This window comes from Capra hircus, chromosome 12 (genome assembly GCF_001704415.2).
Source record: "Capra hircus breed San Clemente chromosome 12, ASM170441v1, whole genome shotgun sequence".
Taxonomy (NCBI): Eukaryota; Metazoa; Chordata; class Mammalia; order Artiodactyla; family Bovidae; genus Capra; species Capra hircus.
The window spans coordinates 14,980,365-14,997,823 of NC_030819.1; the positions used below are offsets into that span (position 1 = coordinate 14,980,365).

Here is a 17,459-nt window from a genome sequence, read left to right on the forward strand (position 1 = left end):
AGATAAAGACACTAAGCACAGGACTACACACACACAACACACACAAGAACTCAGTGAGCTTCAAATAGCACAACATCTCCATCGCCTGACAACCACCCACCTCCAACTCTCTGGGACCTACTGCAGTCTAACTCAGCAGCAGAAGGCTCTTCACCACCAGTCATTTTCTGTCACATGTGCTGCTGTGACTGTGGGGCTTCATAAAGACACAATGAAGATCAGCCTGGCCCTGGGGGTGCTTGTAACTTAATGAGAACATGAATAAATACCTGAAAGGCTCCAACACAAGCAAAAAATATATATATGCAGTGAGAAATGGGGCTAATAGATTATTACTATTTACCAATATTTAAATAACTTGGACATGGGTAAATTCTGCTGAAGGACAATACTTTTTCAGACATGGTGCCAAGAAGACCCAGTGAATGCCTTTCCTGTTCCTGTTTTAGGATCAGCCTTCAGTTTAAGGCTGGAGCCTCCACTGGCTAAGTCTATAGGGTCTACAACTCACACAAAGAAGAGACTAGAGAAGGCATTTGTCTTGTTTTGAACAAAACCATCAAGCAGACTGTGGATGCTACCAATTACGTATTATCAATTTTTAAAAGAAGTGTTTTTTTTTGAAACTAGAACACTTTCTAACACCATACACAAAAATAAACTCAAAATGGATTAAAGATCTAAACATAAGACCAGAAACTATAAAACTCCTAGAGGAGAACATAGGCAAAACACTCTCTGACATAAACCACAGCAGGATCCTCTATGCCCACCTCCCAAAATACTGGAAATAAAAGCAAAAATAAACAAATGGGATCTAATTAAATTTAAAAGCTTCTGCACAACAAAGGAAACTATTAGCAAGGTGAAAAGACAGCCTTCAGAATGCGAGAAAATAATAGCAAATGAAGCAACTGACCAACAACTCATCTCAAAAATATACAAGCAACTCATGCAGCTCAATTTCAGAAAAATAAACGACTCAATCAAAAAATGGGCTAAAGAACTAAATAGACATTTCTCCAAAGAAGACATATGGATGGCTAACAAACACATGAAAAGATGCTCAACATCACTCATTATTAGAGAAATGCAAATCAAAACCACAGTGAGGTACCATTTCACACCAGTCCGAATGGCTGTGATCCAAAAGTCTGCAAGCAATAAATGCTGGAGAGGGTGTGGAGACAAGGGAACCCTCCTACACTGTTGGTGGGAATGCAAACTAGTACAGCCACTATGGAGAATAGTGTGGAGATTCCTTAAAAAACTGCAAATAGAACTGCCTCATGACCCAACAATCCCACTGCTGGGCATACACACTGAGGAAAGCAGAATTGAAAGAGACACATGTACCCCAATGTTCATCGCAGCACTGTTTATAATAGTCAGAACATGGAAGCAGCCTAGATGTCTATCAGCAGATGAATGGATAAGAAAGCTGTGGTACACATACACAATGGAGTATTACTCAGCCATTAAAAAGAATTCATTTGAATCAGTTCTAATGAGGTGGATGAAACTGGAGCCTATTACACAGGGTGAAGTAAGCCAGAAAGAAAAACACCAATACAGTATACTAATGCATATATATGGAACTTAGAAAGATGGTAACAATAACCCTGCATGTGAGACAGCAAAAGAGACACAGATGTATAGAACAGTCTTTTGGACTCTGAGGGAGAGGGAGAGGGAGAGGGTGGGATGATTTGGGAGAATAGCATTGAAACATATATAATATCATACATGAAATGAATCGCCAGTCCAGGTTCAATGCATGATACAAGATTCTTGGGGCTTGTGCACTGGGATCACCCAGAGAGATGGTACAAGGAGGGAGGAGGGTGGGGGGTTCAGGATGCGGAACACATATATACCTGTGGTGGATTCATGTTGATGCATGACAAAACCAATACAACATTATAAAGTAATTAACCTCCAATTAAAATAAATAAACTTATATTTAAAAAATAAATAAACTCAGGCTAAAATAAAATAAAATAAGTGTTTCTCTTACCGGAGTGATGAAAACAACTTCACGAAGCAGCTTTGCAAAAGCAGAAGAATAATGAGAACTGCCATCCCGGAAAGACATGATATTCCTATTTCCATCCAGAGCAGGGCAGTCACTGCAACAGCCTGCAGTGGCCCCACCCACAGATAGTGCAAGAACATCGTCACCTTAAAAGAGAAAGACAAAGCCTTCTTCACTTCAGTTCAGTTCAGTCACTCAGTCCTGTCCGGCTTTTGTGACCCCATGAACCACACACCACGCCAGGCCTCCCTGTAAGTCACTAACTCCCGGAGTTTACCCAAAGTCATGTCCATTGAGTCGGTGATGCCATCCAACCATCTCATCCTCTGTCATCCCCTTCTCCTCTTGCCTTCAATCATTCCCAGCATCAGGGTCTTTTCAAATGAGTAAGCTCTTCGCATCAGGTGGCCAAAGTATTGGAGTTTCAGCTTCAACATTAGTCCTTCCAATGAACAACCAGGACTGATCTCCTTTAGGATGGACTGGTTGGACCTCCTTGCAGTCCGAGGGACTCTCAAGAGTCTTCTCCAACACCACAGTTCAAAACCATCAATTGTTCAGCACTCAGCTTTCTTTATAGTCCAACTCTCACATCCATACATGACCACAGGAAAAACCATAGCCTTGACTAGACAGACTTTGTTGACAAATTAACAATGCTTTTTAATCAGCTATCTAGGTTGGTCATAACTTTCCTTCCAAGGAGTAAGTGTCTTTTAATTTTATGGCTGCAGTCACCATCTGCAGTGATTTTGGAGCCAAAAAAAAAAAAAAAATCAGCCACTGTTATTTGCCACGAAGTGATGAGACTGGATACCATGATCTTAGTTTTCTGAATGTTTAAGCCAACTTTTTCACTCTCCTTTTCCACTTTCATCAAGAGGCTCTTCAGTTCTTCTCCACTTTCTGCCATAAGGGTGGTGTCATCTGCATATCTGAGGTTATTGATATTTCTCCTGGCAGTCTTGATTCCAGCTTGTACTTCTTCCAGCCCAGCATTTCTCATGATGTACTCTGCATAGAAGTTAAATAAGCAGGGTGACAATAGACAGCCTTGACGTACTCCTTTTCCTATTTGAAACGAGTCTGTTGTTCCATGTCCAGTTCTAACTGTTGCTTCTTGACCTGTATACTGGTTTCTCAGGAGGCATGTCAGGTGGTCTGGTATTCCCATCTCTTTCAGAATTTTCCACAGTTTATTGTGATTCACACAGTCAAAGGCTTTGGCATAGTCAATAAAGCAGAAATAGATGTTTTTCTGGAACTCTCTTGCTTTTTCCATGATCCAGCTGATGTTGGCAATTTGAGCTCTGCTTCCTCTGCCTTTTCTAAAACCAGCTTGAACATCTGGAAGTCCACAGTTCATGTATTGCTGAAGCCTGGCTTGGAGAATTTTGAGTATTATTTTACTAGCATGGTGAGATGAGTGCAATTGTGCGGTATTTTGAGCATTTTTTAGCATAGCCTCTCTTTGGGATGGTATAAAAACCATTAAGGACCGAGTATAGAAACAATATGCTCTGAAGGAATAGACAGAAACCTAAATAGAAATGATCTCACTGGGTTTAAACCTGCTAAAGCAGAAATCCAAGTGTCCACCCCAGATGACACTGTTCCAGGGCAGCACAGGGCTGACTTCAGGGATGTCCCGGGAGAATCAGACCAGCAGCAATGAAAGAAGATGTGGATTTTGACGACAACACAGTTGAACTCAGGGCTTCTTCAAATGCTCTCCATCCCAGAGTTTACCCCCATCTCTCCTGGGCTCCCCAGCATCCCAGGAAAGCCTGTATTATGGTACCTACTGCTCTCTCCAGTAATTACTTGTGTATTTACCTCCCTGATAGACTGTGGCTTCTATAGGGCAGAAACTAAGCTTTATTGAGAGGGGCCTTACTTCATGTTTGATGAGTGAATACATGAAAGATAAGATGAAAGATAAGTATCTACTACAACACACATCTGACCAACAGCTACGATGTTCTGGGTCATGTGATCTATGCTTAAGGTCAGTGGAAAAAAGAGTGTGGGGGGACAGCAGAGAGGAAGTTGTGCCTGGGGACCACCCACTTGAAGGCTCCTTATGCAGCAGGCACTGAACAGGGTGCAGGTGAAAAACAATCCCTGACCACCAGGCCTTCATCACCTAGAGGAGGAGGAAGACAGTTCAGCCACACCTACACCACGTGCCAAGAAGGGCCGCTCCAGGAGGACCCCTTAGGACACTAACCAAGCTGGGCAAGAACACTGCTGCCATTTATTATTAGAAAAACAAAACTCTCATTTATGAAACAATACATATAATTACATTGAGGTTGCATGCAGAGAAGTGAAAGTTGGATAAATAGAACCTTTGTCTTACATCCTCAACAGAACCCTGGCTGACACCAAACCCTGGCACCTGGCATCCCCCTAAGCTGAACCCAGTGAGAAAAACAGGAAATGGAAGAGGATCCCTCAGGGGCAGCTCACCTGGTCAAACCTGTTCACATCGTTGGACAGCAGGTTGACTACCTGGCCTGTGGTGGTCTTCCCCATGGCCGAGCTACTCAGGCGAAGGGCCTGAAATGAGAGAGGGAGACAGAGATCTGGATTCCTAAGGTGATATCAAATCATCTTAGAACATAACACAGTGGAGCATGCGTTCTGGGGTCATGAGTGGTGTCAGCATGAGCAGGATGACCCCTGACAGCAGGGCTCTAGGGACCCTTGTTCAGCCTCTAACTCCTCAGTGTGGCGGCAGCCCCAACCCCAAGGACAGCACAGGGAGGAGCAGGAGGTAGAAGCAAAATCCACCCCCTGTTTCAGTGAACTTGGACCTGCCTGAAAGTTAAAGGGTGTGGGTTTGACTTAGGAGCCAACTAAGTAATTTTCAGCCAAATTAGATGAGACTGGAGAGGTTGCCTTAGGAAAGAAATTCCGGAGACTTGGATTCAATCATTCATCCTGTGGGTGACAATATTTAAAAACTTTGGGCTTAGTTTCCTCATTCTGAAATGAGCAAGTATGATGTTCAAAACACTGTTCCTGTGAGGAAACTGTGGTCTTGATGCCAGTCTGCTGATTTTACAAAATACATAACCTGTGCTGCTCAATCCCTTTATTTAGTAAGATAAATGCCCTAGAGATCCGAGGAAGCTGAAAAGACACCAGGAGCTGCTTCAACAGACCACCAACTGGAGCCACTGATCCAAACACAATGTCATACTTTATAAGAAACTTTTTCTTTACTCCTCAAGTTAAAGAAGAATACAATGATCAAGTGAAAATGCAAAATGATATAACCACGATGGAAGAGAATACAGAAATTCCTCAAAAATTAAACATGACATTTAGCATACAATACAGCAATTACACTACTAAGGATACACTCAAGAAAACTAAAACCACAGACTTGAACAGAAGTTTGTACACTCATATTCATAGCAGCAATGTTCACAATAGCTAAAAGGTGGAAACTACTACCCACTGACAGATGAGCAAACACACAGAATGTTGCATAGACCTATAATGGAAGATTATTAAGCCTTAAAAAGGAAATAAATTCTGACACCTGCCACAACATGGATGAACCTTGAAGACATCACGCTACAGAACATAAGCCAACACAAAATGACAAACACTGTATGAGTCCACTTACATGAGGTACTAAAGTACTCAAATTCACAGAGAGAAGAAGCAGAATGGTGCTGGGTGTGGGGAGAGGGGTTGGGGAGTTAGTGTTTAATGGGTGCAGAGGTTCAGTCTGGGAAAAAGAAAAAGTTCCAGAGATGAATAAAGGTGATGGTTACACAACAATGTGAGTGTACCTAATGTCACTAAATGCTGTACTTAAAAGTGAAATTGGGTGTATTTTATCACCACCACCACCACAACAAAAACAATGATCAAAAGCCAAAGGTAATTTTACCAAAGCTGTGGAAATGTATTAATCAATAAATGGCAAGTTATTTTTATATATGATACCTCCTTCACAATCATTCAAAATTCAGCTGCAAAGAGCACGAAATGCTGAATAAGCCATTTTAGGAGTGGAATATGTGCAGCCTTAGAGACCTCCTGCAGACCTGCCCCAGCCTGGAATCCATGGTCAGAACAAACTATGGCTGCGGGCTTAGCAGCCATTCCATTTCTAATACTCAATCTGATTCCTCCCCAGGACCAGGGATCAGGAGTTGGGGCCTGAGCATGAACCACAGAAGTTCAGAGGGGCCTTTCAGAGCTGCTCGGCAGCACCAGCTGTGCCTTAAAGAAGCAGCCCACCTGTAACCTGAAAAGAAGTGTCTTGTTTCTGCAGCCCAGCAGGACTCTAGATGCAAGGCTGTGCATGAGGAAATTTGTCTTTTCCAGGTTTCTGGAATTTCAAGTTATGTCTATGTTATAATCCCTAACTCCTGACTTCGTATAGGACCAACATTTAGGTAAAATCAAGGCAGCAAATGAACTTCTTGGGAGATATTTACATTCACATGTGCCAGGTCAGATCACATTTCCTAAAGCCAAGATTCCAAAGTGTGGTGGGAAGAGGAAGAAACACAGGTAAAAAATGGCTCACCTGTGCAGCAAAGAGTCAGCTTTGACTAAACCATCACCTCACACCTAACTTAAGGTTTCACAACACGGTTCAGGGAAAATTTTGCAACTATTATAAGAATTAAGTATGATCTGGAAAGAAAAACATTTAGCCAAATTGTGGGGAAATCTGAGTATCCATCTCCTAAATGGTTAAAGATGCAACAGAATAACAAAGATGATGATAAATGACAGTGAAGACCTCTGACTGCGTTTGTGGGCACAGCTGCAATTTCCACATCACTCAGAAGGAAAGCAGCTCAGCTGCTGTTGTCAGGCAAGAGAGTAAGATGCCAGGTCCCCAGTTTCACACAATCCTGAAAAGTACAGGACTCTGCTCAAGGAAAGATGAGGAGAAGACATCTCACTTTCTGCTGAAAAAAGTATTTGGAAAAAGCATAAGCTCTAGGTAAGCAGCAACCAGGTAAAACAAGCAATATTTTCAATTTATGAGGACTTTATTTATTAATAAAAATTGCATATGTTTAAGGTTACAACAGGATACTTTGCTATAAATACAAACTGGGAAATGATTACTGTAGTAAAACCACTCAAAGTATCCACTACCTAATATAGTTACCCTATTTAACATGTGTGGGGAGAACATTTAAGATCTACTCCCTTGAAAACTTCAAGGCTACAATATAGTCAAATAAGGATTTTTTTAAAACAGTCTAAGGCAAAGACATATCCAGTATCAAGTTTATACAGAGCCCTTTAGCTCTTGACACTGATATATCTGTGGCAATATCTTTGTAAAGATACCTGAAAGCCTTATTCTTTTTACCCTAGTTTAGACAAGGGTAAACGATGGAATAATTTCATGGCATTCCTCAATTCAAAATCACTAAACATATTAAATCAGTTCTTATTAAAACTAAAATAAAAGGAAATATTGTATTAAAATAATTTAAATGAAGAGCAACAGATTCTCTTTAAATTAAGAAAACAATGTAAAATTTCAGGTTTCATCTCAAATATCCTATTTTCTTTCATACCATTAACAAAAATTATCTATAAAATATAAGGAGTGAGTCTATATTTAGCATGAATTCTCTTTATATTTTTCTCTAGCAAACATAATTACATTGAATATAATTAGATGGGTCTTTCAAAATTAGAATCATTCCCTTTATCAAATACATTCTCTGCTCTTAGATTTAGTTTTATAGATCCAATCTCTGAAGTTCACTTTTAAATACAAATTTGATGTAACTGTAGGTATTAATGAATGACAACAAATAAGTTCCATAAACAGCACTATGGGATTTGGGCATAAAGACATTGAAAATCAACTTGATACTTTTAATACTTATTCTTGAATATTAATTTAATCTTTTACAGTGCGAAGTTAGTGGTTATTATGTGACAGCCTATGGCTAAAAGTTGTCAAGGACAGCCCACACTTGATCTTAAAAGAAAACTTTTCATTATTTATCGGTAAAGTTTCCTTCAACAACAACAAACTTGGCTTGATGCAAAAGCAAGCTTCTCTAGGAAGGTGTAAAGGATCCCAGTTACAAAATTTGTAATTTACAGAGAACTTTCCCCAAATGTTCCTGATCCCTCAAGGGAGGAACACACCATGGTACCGAGCGACACTCACCTTGCGGTAGATCATGTGGCACACAGCTACTCTCAGCCTCATCCCCACGCGCTGATGTGATAGAAGTACAAGTGATGCAGAACAGCCCACACGAGCACGCAGGCGCTCAGCCCTGCCGCGTAGCCGTAGGCTTCGTGCAAAGCGGTAGAATCATCAGGATCATAGTTTTCAACATAACTAATAATTTTCCCCAAAAATATGGGTTGAACTACTCTGGTGCCTTCCTAGAAGAAAAGAAAGAAGTCTTGAATAGAAATGTCAGTTTTTCTTTACACAAGATTTACTTTTATCATTAGCACGTTTAAAATACATTTTGACAAAATGCTACATTTGTGACTAATTTAAAAGAAAAATATGCAGATCTATTATCTCCTATAAGACAAGCAGGCAACAGTTTAACTTTAAGACAAAATTTTACATTCAAACATAGTAAAGCCTTAGTACATTGTGCTTAGCACACCATGGATGCTCAACAAATATCACTAACAGGCTCAATACCAACTGAGCCTTAAGATGAATAAAGAAAAGGTGGCAGAAGAAGAGGAAGAAATCTGCTTCCACAGGAACAAGCCTGCCGGCAGCCTGCCCCTGTCCCCCATACTCTCAATGTCCCAGCCCAATAGAAAGCCAATGTGGTTCACATATGGGAGACAGGCTTTCATCACCTTCTTCATGAATCTTTATGAACTGAGACACTGGCACTAACACATCCACCCTTTTCTACTCCACACATAGATCCAGGGAATGGAAACCAGCTTTGGCTGGAGCACCACAAGGAAACCAGGTTTGGCAGCTCTGCAGGCTCTCAGCTCCCGAGAGCACCGCCTCAATATGTCTCTACCCTCCAGAAGTTGGAATGTTCCTTGGAGTGAAAAATTAAACATGGTGGAGGCCAAGCTAAAAAATCATGTCTTCCGTAGTTCTTGATCCACCATCCATTGAAGTTGGTGGTTTGGAAGAAATGTTACTAATCCTCTCTTCCTCAAGGCCTAAAGCAATTGACTCAGGGTGCACTGAGGCTTCCACGCTGAGTAAGACTTAGGGAAAGCAAGTTTCTTTCCCAAAGAAAAAGGCAAAGGAACAGCAATACCTACCCACCCTGCCAAACAGCCACTCCACCTCACAACCTACTTCCTCTCTCTAGTCACCCCTTGGAGGTCCTCTTCTTCCTAGGTCCCCTTCTTCATTGTCAAGGAAAATCATTCAACAAATCCAAGTTACCAAAACTAAACACCGTGGGCCGCAATATCATTTCCTCCACAGACTTCTCAAAAGACAAAATGTTAAAAGTTTGGTAGGCTTTCAGGAACAGGGTTCTTCCTCTCTCGGCCACCCCACATTACTAACACAGACAGGGTAAGCTTGGCTTACCTGACAGGTATGCTTTGATAGCTCTCCTCTGTCTGTCTGAAGCTGAGGAACCCACACACAAGAGGAGGGAAGGAGAATCCATAACACCAAACACCAAAATAAAACAAGCATTTTCTGCTCAGCCAACCAGTGCCTGATCAGGATATTTATCAAAAGATGTCCCCATCCCTCACATGGGTTCTCATTAAACCTTAATGTCTTGTCTACACAAATGAACACATGCACACACACACGTTAACAGGCTGCACCAACTGCCTCTGCCTCCAGGAAGTCATGGAGATTTTCATCTACTACAGAGGATAAAGGGAACACTATTTAGTTGAAGAAGTGCAAGTAACATGATCAGACTGGAGTAAAATGTAACGGATACATTTCCACCGTGTCCTGTCATCCATCCCAAGAGGCAGAGAGAGCTCTTGGAAGAGCCCCTCACACCGTGGATTGTCAAACACACTGTTTACAGTTTCCTGAGATGGAAATGTGGAGGCCCCACAGAGAAGCAAGAACATCAAACTACACATGGGCAGTCCCGGCCTAGGTGTCTCTGAGGGCAGCCCAGTGCTGGAGCCACAAACCACCAGAAGCCCAGCAGGAATACCTGCCATCCCAAATTTTCCTGCAACTTATGATTCTATTTGGGAAACACTGTTGCCTGTTACTCAGCTCTCCATTTGAGCTTAACATCCTTGTAATTACAGGAGAAATAAGAATAATAGCACTCACCAAAGATAATATGGATAAATTCAATAAATCCGGCAATAAGAAGTGTAAATAAAGGCAGGTCATTACTGCCTAAGCATATCTGGAGTTTTTCGCTGATAAACAATATTTAATAACCTAGTTGAGGGACTTCTTTGGTGGTTCTTTAGCTATGACTCCACATTCCCAATGCAGGGAAACTTGGTTCAATTCCTGGTCAGGGAAGTAGATCCCACATGCAGAAACTAAGACCCAACACAGCCAAATAAATCAATTAAAAAAAAAAAAAAAACAGCTGGAGAAATAGCCTCACTAAGGTATAATGCCACTTTATGGCTCATATCTTCCACTCATCTGTGAATTCTTTTTATTCCTGATAATGATTATTATTTAATTGGGATAGAATATATGTTATCTTTCAAAAATATAACAAAGGATTTCAAACATGAACTGTTACTGAGGCAGTTTGGGAGGAGAGTCAACTATTTTTTTTTTTTTCCTTTTAATCAGTATACTTATTGATGTAGTATATTTGGTGCTTTCAGAGCCAGATGCTGTCGGGAATACAAAGATGAATTACCCATCTCAAAAATCTTGTCATCTGTTGCTGTGCTGGGGCTTTTTGATGCTTTTCCAAAACCAAAGAGAAATGATTCTAGCATTACCTGTTTTAATTTGTACCTCATCTTTTTTTTTTTTTTGCATTACAAATTTTTATATTTTCACATTGTTGTTATTTCAGTTTTATTGAGATATAATTGTTGGTACTTCCTCTGATGACTCAATGGTTAGGAATCCATCTCAATGCAGGAGTCACAGGGAATGTAGGTTTAATCTCTGAGTTGAGAAGATCCTCTGAGGAGGAAATGGCAACCCACTCCAGGATTCCTGCCAGGATAATGCCATGGACAGAGGAGCCTGGTGGGCTACAGTCCCTGAGGTCACAAAGGGTCAGACACGACTGAGTGACGGAGCAGACATGCACAGCTGTGCCTCCAGCAAGGAGCAGCCCCAGCGACTCAGAGAAGTGACGAAAAGCACAATGCACAGGAATTTCCATCCTGGCACAAGATATAACTATGGAAAACAGAAAATTGATATTATGCTCCATATGAAAAATAGCAGCAAGTAAAAAATAATTTTCCAGTAATTTCTCTCAAAAAATTGAAAGCAAAATAATCAATAGCACAAAATTGTGAAAATAAAACCCAAAGTACATATAGAGAGTAAGAAGACACATATTAAATATGATTCTTCAAAGCTTCCAGAACACACAGGGCAGACATTACTGAGGCCATCAAAGGTAGACTGAGTGAATCCATCCCCTCCACACACAAGGAAAGGTTAGAGATGGAGAGTCGTTTAGCAGGACAGCTGGCAGCAGCATTTGTAATCTGTGAGTGTTTCCATTTCTGACGTTTGGTAAAACTGCCTGAGGCAAACCAGGCAAAAGTTTGTCCAGCTACCAGAAGATTAACTCCTGCACATGCTCAATGCTCTAGTCCAAGCATTAAGTCCAAATGAAATAGGGTGTGAATCCCAAGGATAGACTGAATTTCAGAAGACTCTGCTTGTCTTGGAGAGTCTCTCAGAGAGGCAAGGAGTGGCTGTGGCTCACCCTGGGGACACAGACACTGGGGATAGCCATTCCCAGGAGCTGCCCCACCACGTGTACACTGGTGTGGGCAGACACTACCAAGGAATTCTCTCATCTGAACATTCCCGATTCTCACCTTCAACTAATAAGAAATAAAATAACTGAGAAAATATTCATTATCAATCATGAAGCTAACCAAATTAAAATTTTCTTGATAAGCAGGAACAAGGTCAAACACTGTCCCTTAAACCTTTCCTCTCTGACATCAATCTATAACCACATGTATATTCTTTCCACAATTGAGAATATAGTTCTTATTCTTTCACAAGAATTCTTCACAACTCTGAAATCATAAAGAATCTTTAAAAGAGCTGAATTTAATACCACAACATCCATTATTCAGGATTATCTGACAGTCTGAGTCTCTGAGGCAGACTTTTTATTTTGGCCACACCCTGTGGCATACAGAATCTTAGTTCCCAGTCCAGGGATCAAAACCCCTCATATCTGCGTTGGGGGCATGGAGTCTTAACCACCGGACTGCCAGGGAAGCTTGTGGTAGCCATTTCTTGATAGAGTCCTTGGTATTCAGCCTCCTGAAAGCACCTGATATTGGGTCCCACCTTTTGCTGCTTAGGATAACTTCTTGCAGGGTTCAGCTAGAAACTAGAACTTCTGCAGTGGATAGAATTCCTCCTCCAAGTTAAGGTACTTAAAACATTTCTCACCCAATTTCCCCACATCTCATTCATGGAAACAAAAACACAAAAATAGAAGCAAGCTAACAAAGAAAAACACTTGAGTGGAACATATAAGCATAAAAGAGTGAGCTTGTAGGGAAAAACTGAACAGGCAGTTAATCTTTAGAACTGGGGGAGTTCTAAAGTAGAGTTGAGAAAAATCCAGAGATAAGGAGAAAAAGCAGTGAGTCTGGGATATCATAACCACCAGCATTCTAGATATCCTAGCCTTCACTCATCTTTTACACAGTGGTCTTCATCCAGACTGCAGCTTAGCATCACCTGGGTAGGGATAAGGGCACTCTGATGCCTGAGGTCCAGCCTCCAGAAACTGGTTTACGTTCAACTGATTAGGGTGGAGCCTGAAGATTCTTCTCCCTGGAAGATTCTGGATGTAGAAACTAACCCCATGTAAGCATCTGCTAACCTCCACTCTTGCACTGTTTTGGCATCTGAGCCTGGAATGGCTACAGACCTGCTATGAAGGAGTTACAATGATCACAAAGAGTTTTAACCAGAGTCCCATGACACATTTCATTCTTCTAGGAAAATCCTTATAAACCAAGTTTGGAGATTATAGTATTGAAATTGAAAATTTTCATTCTGCACAGTAGGAAAACTAAAATTTCAGATAAAACTATATGTAAAAAACATTAATAAAAAGATGAGTCAAAATTAGCCTGGAAAGTTATCTCTAAAAGGAGAAGGAGAATTAGAATAGAGTTAACAAGGATATCAGCCTTCTTTAAAAATAGCCTTGTCTTGATTTTGGAATCATGATAACATTATACAGAATTATAAGTATGAAAAAGCTAATTTTTAAAAAAGCAATTCCTAAAATTTCAGAGTAAATTTAAATAAAAGTACCTAAATATCTACCCATCCTGTTGGCTCAAAGAGCCATACAGAAAAGAACTATCAAAAGTGGTTTTAAACAAAACAATTTGAAAACACATTCTCTGCATGATACACCCACATGAAGACAGTATGAGCTACCAAAAGATAAATCTTATTATGTTTTCAGAAGTCACATTATAAGGTAAAACAAATTAATAATTATGTTGATATCACTGAGAATTGGGCTTAGATGTGGGACAAAGAGAATAGATGATGGGAGAAAAGAGATACAGATGTAAGCACAGTAAGATGAAGTAAAAAACTAGTGTCCTGTATCTGATTTGGATTGGGAACACCCATATGAACATATTTGTTTACCTTAGAAATGTATTCTAACTTGGTCTAATGAAAAAAAGCCAAGAAACAATAACCAAGAGCAAGAAGCCCCTCAAGCACCCAGACTATAGTCTTTAAATACCATTTCACACTAAGAGAAGACAGGGCTGCTTAGAGAAATGGATGATTCCAGGGCTGAGGAAATGCTGTACAAAATGAACTAGAAACATCCTGTCACACCAGAAACCAAAAAAACAAAACGAATGAAAACAGACATTTAAAAAAAAAAAAAAAAAACCTAGCCAAGACTTCTAGAGTATGTGCAAAAGACTTAGGGCCCAACCTGAACATACTCCCACTGCCCAAAGATGGCCAAAGGTTGCCACAAGCATAACAAATGAAGACTGAAGCAGATCAGAAATGCTTAAATCCATGAGCTCAAACTGACATTCACAAAACCAAACCAAACAAACAACCATGAAAACTCACTATCCCCTCTCCTCACTAGAGGAGAAACAACTCTCCATTTTGAAAACAGGTTTTAAAAACAGAAAAAAATTATTTTCCCCTACTCTCCCTATAAACACTATAGTTCAGCATTAACCAAAGAGCTTAGAACATCCCCACTTTGCAACCCTTAATAAGTTAATGGACCTTGAGCAAGGATCATGAATAGCTCCAACATCTCACACACACGCACACACACACACACACACACACACACACACAAGATGTTATGTACCTTATAAGGGAGATATACAACCCTACCTCCTACATAGATGAAAGGGGTGAAGAAAATCCAAATGAGCTATATCAAACTTCTAGACCTAAACAGCAACCTAAGGTGCCAGAGGGAAAAGTTAATTGACACAGGGGGAGAAGCGATCAGCCAAATCCAAGCTGTGGGAATCTCTACGGACAAACAACCTAGAGGCACAGGGTGGAGGGGAACAGAAAGGCAATCTGTATAACCTGTGTCAGCCAAGTGTACCTTATTTAATACTGCTTCCAACAGAAGTGGGGAAAAAGACAACTGTGAGCGCTGGCTAGATACTGATATAATTTTTTTTAAATAAATTTTATTGTTACTTTACAATACTGTATTGGTTTTGGCATACATTGACATGAATCCACCATGGGTGTACATGAGCTCCCAAACATGAACTCCCCTCCCACCTCCCACCCCACATCATCCCTCCAGATCATCTCCGTGCACCAGCCCTGAGTCTCCTGCATCGAACATAGACTGGTGATTCGTTTCTTACATGATAGCATACATGTTTCAATGCTATTCTCCCAAATTATCCCACCCTCTCCCTCTCCCTCAGAGTCCAAAAGTCCGCTCTACACATCTGTCTCTTTTGCTGTCTTGCATACAGGGTCATCATTACCATCTTTCTAAATTCCATATATATGTGTTAGTATACTGTATTGGTGTTTTTCTTTCTGGCTTACTTCACTCTGTATAGTCAGCTCCAGTTTCATCCATCTCATTAGAACTGATTCAAGTGTATTTTTTTAATAGCTGAGTAATACTCCATTGTGTATATGTACCACAACTTTCTTATCCATTCATCTGCTGATGAACATCTAGGTTGTTTCCATGTCCTGGTTATTATATACAGTGCTGCAATGAACATGGGGGTACATGTGTCTCTTTCTGTTCTGGTTTCCTCGGTGTGTATGCCCAGCAGTGGGATTGCTGGGCCATAAGGCAGTTCTATTTTCAATTTTTTAAGGAATCTCCACACTGTTCTCCATAGGGGCTGTACCAGTTTGCATTCCCACCAACAGTGTAAGAGGGTTCCCTTTTCTCCATACCCTCTCCAGCATTTATTGCTTGCAGACTTTTGGATCGCAGACATTCTGACTGGTGTGAAATGGTACCTCATTGTGGTCTTGATTTGCATTTCTCTGATAATGAGTGACGTTGAGCATCTTTTCATGTGTTTGTTAGCCATCCGTATGCCTTCTTTGGAGAAATGTCTGTTTAGTTGTTTGGGCAATTTTTTGATTGGGTGGTTTATTTTTCTGCAATTGAGCTGTATGAGTTGCTTGTATATTTTTGAGATTAGTTGTTTGTCAGTTGCTTCATTTGCTATTAGTTTCTCCCATTCTGAAGGCTGTCTTTTCACCTTGCTTATAGTTTCTTTTGTTGTGCAGAAGCTTTTAATTTTAATTAGATCCCATTTGTTTATTTTTGCTTTTATTTCCAGTATTCTGGGAGGTGGATCATAGAGGATCCTGCTGTGATGTATGTCAGAGACTGTTTTGCCTATGTTTTCCTCTAGGAGTTTTATAGTTTCTGGTCTTATGTTTAGATATTTAATCCATTTTGAGTTTATTTTTGTGTCTGGTGTTAGAAAGTGATCTAATCTCATTCTTTTACAAGTGGTTAACCAGTTATCCCAGCACCACTTGTTAAAGAGATTGTCTTTACTCCATTGTATATTCTTGCCTCCTTTGTCAAAGATAAGGTGTCCATGTGTGTGGATTTATCTCTGGGCTTTCTATTTTGTTCCATTGATCTATATTTCTGTCTTTGTGCCAGTACATACTGTCTTGATGACTGTGGCTTTGTAGTAGAGCCTGAAGTCAGGCAAGTTGATTCCTCCAGTTCCATTCTTTCTCAAGATTGCTTTGGTTATTCGAGGTTTTTTGTATTTCCATACAAATCTTGAAATTATTCGTTCTAGTTCTGCGAAAAATACCGCTGGTAGCTTGATAGGGATTGCATTGAATCTGTAGCTAATGATATTAAAGTTAATATTTATGCATAAAAACAATAAAGTGAAAGTGAAGTCGCTCAGTCATGTCCAACTCTTTGAGACCTCATGGACTATAGCCTACCATGTTCCTCTGACCATGGGATTATCCAGGCAAGAATACTGGAGTGGGTGCCATTTTTTCCTCCAAGAAATCTTCCCAACCCAGACATTGAACCTGGGTCTCATGCATTGTAGGCAGACGCTTTACTGTCTGAGACACCAGGGAAGTCTACAAAAATAATGTTTGTGCTAAATATGTTTAGTGGGGGGAGATTCCACATCTTTTAAAGATGCATACTGAAATATTTCTGGAGAAAAATGATTTGCTGTCTTGGAACTTCTTTAAAATAATCTTGGGAAGAGAGGGTGAGTTTCAGATGAATCAAGACTGCTCATTATGGCAATTATTGAGGCTGACTTAGGGTGACATAGGGGCTTATTTCCCTTTACCCTTCTGAGTTCTTAGCTGAAGATCCCTGTAATAAATGACAGAATAACAAGGGAAAATAGAACAGAAGTTTATTAACATGTATATTTCTGATACACATGCGAAATATCAAGAAGAACTGAGTAACTTCCCTGAGATAGCCCAGGCCATCACCTTAAATGCCATCTCCCCCTAAAGACAGAAGAAAAGGTGATGGAGCGCCAATGAGAGGTTAACAGGGAAAGCAGCTTAAACTACAGTAGGGTTGGGTTTGTTAAGCAGAGTTCATCCTTCTTGAAGACTGTCCTTCAACAGGATTCTGCTGTGATTTAGAGCCATCCTTCTTTTTCTGGTACAGAGAGGGAGACACCTTTACAAATGGAGATTTCCTTTATCAGTGTAGATGTCCCTCATAAGAGTAACTTCTACTCTGTCTTCAGAGTTTCTCCTGTGTCTATTTCTGAAAAACAC

General features: G+C 40.4%; 1 protein-coding gene across 1 annotated transcript in view; it reads right to left on the reverse strand.

Moving 5' to 3' along the window:
• Positions 1-17,459, reverse strand: part of LOC102185549 (multidrug resistance-associated protein 4) — a 170,431-nt gene that overhangs the window by 139,154 nt on the left and 13,818 nt on the right. The window contains 4 exon segments of the mRNA XM_018056443.1: positions 2,018-2,181; positions 4,508-4,597; positions 8,214-8,263; positions 8,266-8,437. Coding sequence (XP_017911932.1) covers positions 2,018-2,181; positions 4,508-4,597; positions 8,214-8,263; positions 8,266-8,437 — 476 coding nt within the window.